Source organism: Chaetura pelagica, unplaced genomic scaffold (assembly GCF_000747805.2).
Source record: "Chaetura pelagica isolate M959 unplaced genomic scaffold, ChaPel_1.0 scaffold356, whole genome shotgun sequence".
Taxonomy (NCBI): domain Eukaryota; kingdom Metazoa; phylum Chordata; class Aves; order Apodiformes; family Apodidae; genus Chaetura; species Chaetura pelagica.
Window position 1 is genome coordinate 4,828,724 of NW_009953964.1, and position 6,316 is coordinate 4,835,039.

The window sequence follows — 6,316 nt, forward strand, 5'->3', positions numbered from 1 at the left end:
CACGTGGCCGGTGGTGACACCCCCCGTGTGCAGCCCCGCAGCACCCACCGCCCTCCATCCCCCCTCGCCCTGCTCAGGGGGTCCTGGGGTTCCCCCCCACGCCCTGTGTGTCTCCCCCAGGTGCGCACCCGTGCCGAGCATTCCCAGCCACGGCAGCACCTGGAGATCCCCCCAGGGAGGGTGGGAATCCAGACTGGGCCGCCTCCACCTGCTGTTTGCCGTTGGTTTGGGCAACTTCAGTTTGGGGCATGATCCAGAACCAAGCACCCCCACCCAAAGGCACAGACACCGAGCAGATCACAGTGCCCCCATCCCGATTTGCTCCCTACTCCTCCCTTCCTCAAACCCCTTGGTATCTGCTCCCTCCCGGTGCCCCTCCTGTGCCTGCCCCTGCCTGGCCACCGTGCTCATGCCAGCACCACAGTCCCTCTCCAGCAAAGATCTCTGAGGAGACCTGGGCTTGGGAGACTTGTGGGGTGTGTGAAGCAGTGTCAGCAGGGGCAGTGACTCCTGGCACCCTGGAGCAGGGATGGGTGCTCACACCACACCTGGAAGGGCCCCAAGCCCTGGGACCAGGCAGCATTGCAGCTTGTTTGCCCACAGGGCTTGGACAAACCTGAAAAACAGCGGGAAACTGCACAAGGGAGAAGGCAGCTTTGGCTGTTTCCGTTAAGAAGGGCTTGGTTTTGGGACAGTATGGAAAGCCATCACTGCCTTTGCAGGGAAAGCCAGCAGCTCAGGATGCACTGGGGCTCAGGCTTGCACTTTGACCCATGGGGGTAAACCCTGCTCCCCATGGAGTCCCCACCACTGCTCCTCCTTGCCCTCTTGCCCCAAGCTCTGTATTTTTGAGGGTGAGGCTAAAGGTGTCCCCAGTGCCTGGCCATGTTAAAGACAGGGAGGGCATTAAGGAGCCCATAGTGAGATCTCTTCTCCTTGCAAACGTACTCAGGACATTTTCCAATCCACAAGTAAACACACAGACCCGCTGAGGAGATGGAGATGGGGCACCCTCCATCCCAGAGCCATCCCTGTCCCCCAGCCCCAAGACACAGCCCTGGGCACCGCAGCCACAGCCAGAAAATCCTCCTCCCTTACCCCCATGGGGCAGCAGTGACAGACACCAAGCACTTCAGGGCACACTTGGCTTTAGCCCCGGGGAGAACCAGAGGACTCATGCAGAAACAGGGTTAGAAAAGAAAAGGAAACAAAGAGCATAAAATGATCTGCAAGACTCCAATTCACTCTCAGGGGTGCAGGGGGCACCTCTGCCGTGTACAGCACCGAGAATCATACAGAGCTGCATAGAGATCTTTCTATGTATATATTTATAGGTATGTATATATTTATAGTGCACAGCATTTAAAAGAGCCGGGCCTGCTTCTTCAGCTCGTTCCTCTTCCAGAGGGCCAGGCGGTCAAACTCGGCGATGGTCATACCAAAGATCTGGTAGAATTCCTCTTGGGAGAGGTGGCGCTGGGGAGAGAAGGCATGTTGGGCCAGGGATGGGGACCATGGCCACCACCCAGGGCCAACAGTCACCACATGGGCCATATAGCTGTAGAGGAGCAGGAGGGCACACAAGGGGCATCATCCCCTGCCCAGGTGGGTGCAATGCGGGGCTGAACTCCCCAGCAAGGTTCACTCTGGAGAGAGGGAACAGTTCTGCCCAGCCAGTAGAGCAGCAGGACCACCACGACAGTGTGCTGGCATATGTGTGCTCCTGGGGAGCAGTAGAGATGCTCCTCACATGTCCACAAGCCCCTGGCAGTCCCACACTGTCTGTGAGGGTTAAGGAGGGAGGGTCCCTCTGAGCCCTGAGAAGATTGTCCCCAGTGGAAAAGGCTCTCCTCACCTCTAACCGAGTCCTGTCCACATCTTTGGGCAGCTGGTTCCTCCCCCTCGTCTTCACCAGAAGCAGCTCATAGGGGTATATCTGCACAGGGACAGGAAGACCATGGGGTGGCTCCAGGACTAGCAGAGGACAGTTTGGGGCAGACCTGGGAATGAGGTTGTGGAGGCTACCAGGGCAAAGCCTCCTCCTGCTGTGTTTAGCAGGGCTTGGGTGGCACAGCTGCCTCCAGGTCTTGGATGGGGCAAGGCAGAGGGGTGACTTGCTCTCAGGGTGACCCTAATCCACCTTGAATCACCTTGATGGTTCTGGAATACCCTGCTCACTCTGCAAAACCAGGAGTGACCCAGGGATGGGTGTGAGTAGCGAACCACCAGCACAACCACACTCCTCTGTCCCTTGCCCAGAAGACCTTCTGCTTGGCCAAGAGCCTGGGACCCTGGCAGGAGGGTGAGGACTCTGGTCCAAGACCCACTGTCCCAGGGTAGGGCTGACAGGTGGAGATGGAGGGAGATGAAGGTAGAACATTGTGGGCAGAAGGCAAAGCTTCCTTCTGAAGGGCCCAGGGACACATGGACACATTCTGGGTCTCCCTCTGTGGGGCAGTTGCACTTCTGGCTGACAGCTGCTCCTTGGAGTGGGAGCATCTTACCTTGTACTCTGTGGGGAGAGAGAGAAGACAAGAGAAACATGAGCCACACTGACCACTCTGCTGCCAGGATCCTCTCCCCAGGATTGCAGGGAACTCCACCCATCTCCCCCCTTCTCCCTGCAGCCTGGACCCCATTTTCCAGAGCTGCCTGTGGAGGTGGAGTAACCAGCCCCATGGCTCCATGCCTAGAGTCCCCTGCCCATGCTGCTCCCAGCCCCAAGGTGCCTCACCTCGCATCCCCCAGTTGACGGCATTCGTGCTGTCATAGTGGAAAAGCTCGGCACTGGGAGGCTGCGGGAGGGAGACAGGGAGGGAGCAGTAAGAGGGTGTCCCTTCCAGATGCTCAGCAAAGTAGCTTCCATGTCCCCAGAGGGAAAAGCACCCCCCCCACTCCAAAGCAGGACCCACTCTCCACACCTGGCAGTGGGGAAACTGAGGCACGAGGAGGTGAAGTAACAAACCCAGGTCCCATGGAGGCAGGACCAGGTCTCCTCACCTCCAGAAATCACTGCCTGGTATAAAGCAAAGTTATTCTGCCTGGTATAAAGCAACACTAGCAACTTTCTGAAATATGCCTGTAAGATGTTCAGGGCAGGCACCTCCATCCTTCAGTGTCTACATAGGGCACTTTTGTCCCGAATAATGGATTGGTACAGATCAGTGGCAACAGCAGAGATGCAGGGACAGGGCAAGCAGGATGCCCTAGTCATGGAAGGGGCTTTGAAGAGCCTGGGGAGAACGATGAAGGGTGCAGAGATGCCTGGAAGCAGCAGGATGGAGGCAGGAGGCACTTACCCTGTGCAACCCATTCCTCCTGTAGGCAGGGAGGGAGGCCGACTTAGAAATGAGGGGATCTGCAAAGAAGCCACCAAGGTGCATAAGGGAAAGTGCAAGGGCAAGTCCACACCCTGGGAGAGAATCTACTACCCCTCTGCTCATACATCCCTGCCCAGCTCCACATTCATCCAGTTCTGTCTCCTTCCAGCTCCAACTCATTTCCAGCCTGGCTTCCTCCTGTGCTGATGTTCCTCACTCCCCAGAATCCCTTTCCCATGACAGCCCTCACACAACACTGAGTCGTCCTCTCCTGGCACTGCCACCAGCTCTGCCCTGGTTCAGTTCTACCCTGGCCCAGCCCGTCAGCGGCTCCTTTTTCTCTCCCCTTCTTCCACCCCAGCCTGTGCATCTCCTCCAGCTCAGCCTCTGGTCCCTGCAGCCACAGAGGACCGTGGCTCACACACTCACCGCTGTCAGCCAGGTAGTGCGTCCGGGGAGCTGCAAGGAGAGCAGGGCTGGGTGTCAGGGAGGACCGAGTGCCCACGCCATGCAGAGCTGCCCACCCCATGGGCCAGCCCTAGGGCTCCCTAGCGGGGCTGAGGGGCTCCCCGAGCATTCCCAAACAGCCCCAGCTCCCAAGGACAGATGTGCCATGAGGAAGAAGAGCATGGAGCAAACAGAGGCATCTGTGCTGCCATGCTTCCCAAAGCCCCCAGCCCCCCCCGCAGCCCTGAGGGGAGATGGGCTGTGTGCTGTGCAGTGAGAGCAGCGCAAGCAAGGAAGGCAACCCTGGGGCCAGCCAGCAGGTTTGGGGTGCTGGGAGGTCCCAGATGTGCTGTTCATGAGGAGGTACACATACAGCGAGCCCAAAAGAGATCAGAGTGAACCTCACGTGGATGTGCTGTGAGATTCCCAAGGGACCCTTCAACCACCCCATGAGGAACTTCGCCAGGTTGTCCACACAGACTGCAAACACCTACCAGGCAATGCCACATCCCAGCCGGGGCACAGGGAATGGAGAGAGCTCTCCAGAGAGGAAAAGAACCTCCCAAGTCCAACTCTGGTGCCCAGCACCCCTTCCCAGTTCCCTGTTCTTCCCTCTCCACCCCAGCAAACTTCCCACAGGGGCTGGACAGACGGACAGGGTCCTCCTTACAGCCGTTGAGGGAGCCCTCGTAGCCAGCCATGTGCAGGGCTTCTCTGCTGCTGGCCGAGCTGCGAGGGGGGGTCCAGGGGTCTGCGTAGGAGTTGGACCGAGCCTTCATCTCCTCCCTCAGGATCAGCCTGCCGATGCCACTCTGGATCTGGGGGGGTGAAGTGGGGGGAAGAGCTGCTTCATACCCCTCCTTTCCTTGCCTGGCTCTTCCCGCCCCCTGGCACCTCATGGCAGAACATGGCACTTTCTGGCACAGGCCAGGAATGTCCCTGGGGATGAGGTGTTGGGCAGGGTGCCTTGGCAAGGGGGGTGTGCTCTCTCTCCTGTTGGGGGTGGCCAAGAGGGACGGTGGTGGCCCCTTCTTGGGTGGTGCAGCTGGGCTGTGCCTCCCCCCCAGAGCCAGCTGCCATGGGGCAGCTTTCTGCCCCTTCTCCCCTGCCAGGCTGTGGGCAGGGAGATCACTCACCTTGTGCATGCCCCGGTCGTACCCGTCCTCCTCGCCTCCTGAAGAGAACCTCCGGGCCCTGGGGGCTGCAAAAAGATACGTGGCAGAGTCAAATGGGGAAAAAGGTGCTGGCAGGCAGACAAGACACAGTCCCCTAGCTGCATGGTGACAGCTGAGTCCCAAGGGCTGCTAGGATTTTGTGGCCACTTTGGCAGGTATCTTGGTCCAAACCCACCTTTGGGTCCAGACCCATCCTGGGGGGTTTCCCTCCCAGGGAATGACTAGCTTTGGGGGTCGGAATGGATTTCCCTTTCTCCCAGCTGAATGCAGGGCTGTTACCTTTGGGGGAGCCCTGGAAGGACCAGTACTCTGACTCAGAGTGGTAGTACGGGTCCGGGGAGTAGGCAGGGCTGTACTTGGATGACTGTGCGATGTCTTCGCTGGTTTTACTTTTCGTGGCTGCAGGGAGGTTGTCTGCAAAAGGAGCCAGCAGAGCTGTAATAAGTACCCTGAGTCCCACCAGTAGGACTTGCAAAGATCCACCCCAGGACGAAAGCAAATCCTCTTCCCTCCCCTTTCCCCAGTGTCCACCACAATTTAGGTTCAGGACAGCACAGAGCAGAGGTGGGAAGAACCCATGTTCAAACTGCTGACACCTCCTGGAGAAAAGGGTGCAGAGGCAGAAGGCGGCGATAGTGACAGTCAGAGGGGCTGTTGCTGCTGTGGCTGGGAAGGAACCTGAGCAGCTCATAGCCCACAGCACCACGACTGGCTCAGGCTCCTGCACAGTGCCAGCCCCAGTGCCCCCAGCCTTCCCAAGTCCCCATGCCCCAGGCTGTCCTGTCACCTAGAGAAATAGCTGCACAGGTGGGAGGGTAGGAGGAAGCCTCAGACCCAGTGGGGAAAGGGCTCTGGGTGGGTCATTGCCAGCGGAAGGTGGCAGTGGGTTGGGAAGCAGGGGCAGGGGAGGCAGAGGGGTGACCTGTGACCTCAGCAGCTCCAGGACTTGCAGAGCCACAAACAGAGCTCTGCTCAGGGGACAGAGCCTTGGCAGCACACATGAGAAGGACTCTGCCAAGAGCAGCTACTTACAGCAGCAGGTGCAGCCAGCAGCAAGGTGTGGGAGTTGGGCAGGTAGGAAGGGAGAACCCAGGGAGAGAGAAGAGTCAACAGTTACTGCTCTGAGGAGCTGCTGTCCCTCTACAGGCAGAAGCAAGCAGGGACAGCACAAGCCACCCCTGCTGAGAGATGCCAAACACCCCTGTGCTCCCCCCCAGGACCCCTCAACACCTCCCAGGCCCGTTTCACCCTGGAGCAGCCATCCAGGATTGACTATGATTTTTCTCCAGGACTCCATATGAAACTGCAAATTACATTCTTCACCCATTTCCACAGGGTGCTCAAGGCTCCTGGCATCAACAAGTGACAGCCACC

The 6,316-nt window shown here is 58.6% G+C and overlaps 2 protein-coding genes across 2 annotated transcripts in view; both read right to left on the reverse strand.

The window, feature by feature from the left end:
• AFAP1L1 (actin filament associated protein 1-like 1) overlaps window positions 1–250 on the reverse strand; it is a 26,058-nt gene extending 25,808 nt beyond the window's left edge. The window contains 1 exon segment of the mRNA XM_010002067.1: window positions 160–250. Coding sequence (XP_010000369.1) covers window positions 160–250 — 91 coding nt within the window.
• A 975-nt stretch (window positions 251–1,225) lies between these two features.
• Window positions 1,226–6,316, reverse strand: part of ABLIM3 (actin binding LIM protein family, member 3) — a 22,806-nt gene continuing 17,715 nt past the window's right edge. Inside the window, exons 14-22 of the mRNA XM_010002069.1 lie at window positions 5,222–5,356; window positions 4,904–4,968; window positions 4,438–4,585; window positions 3,750–3,779; window positions 3,300–3,358; window positions 2,735–2,795; window positions 2,505–2,512; window positions 1,856–1,936; window positions 1,226–1,476 (exon numbers count right to left, since the gene is read on the reverse strand). Of these exons, the coding sequence (XP_010000371.1) occupies window positions 1,363–1,476; window positions 1,856–1,936; window positions 2,505–2,512; window positions 2,735–2,795; window positions 3,300–3,358; window positions 3,750–3,779; window positions 4,438–4,585; window positions 4,904–4,968; window positions 5,222–5,356 (701 nt within the window). The 3' untranslated portion in view covers window positions 1,226–1,362. The remainder of the gene's footprint in view (window positions 1,477–1,855; window positions 1,937–2,504; window positions 2,513–2,734; window positions 2,796–3,299; window positions 3,359–3,749; window positions 3,780–4,437; window positions 4,586–4,903; window positions 4,969–5,221; window positions 5,357–6,316) is intronic.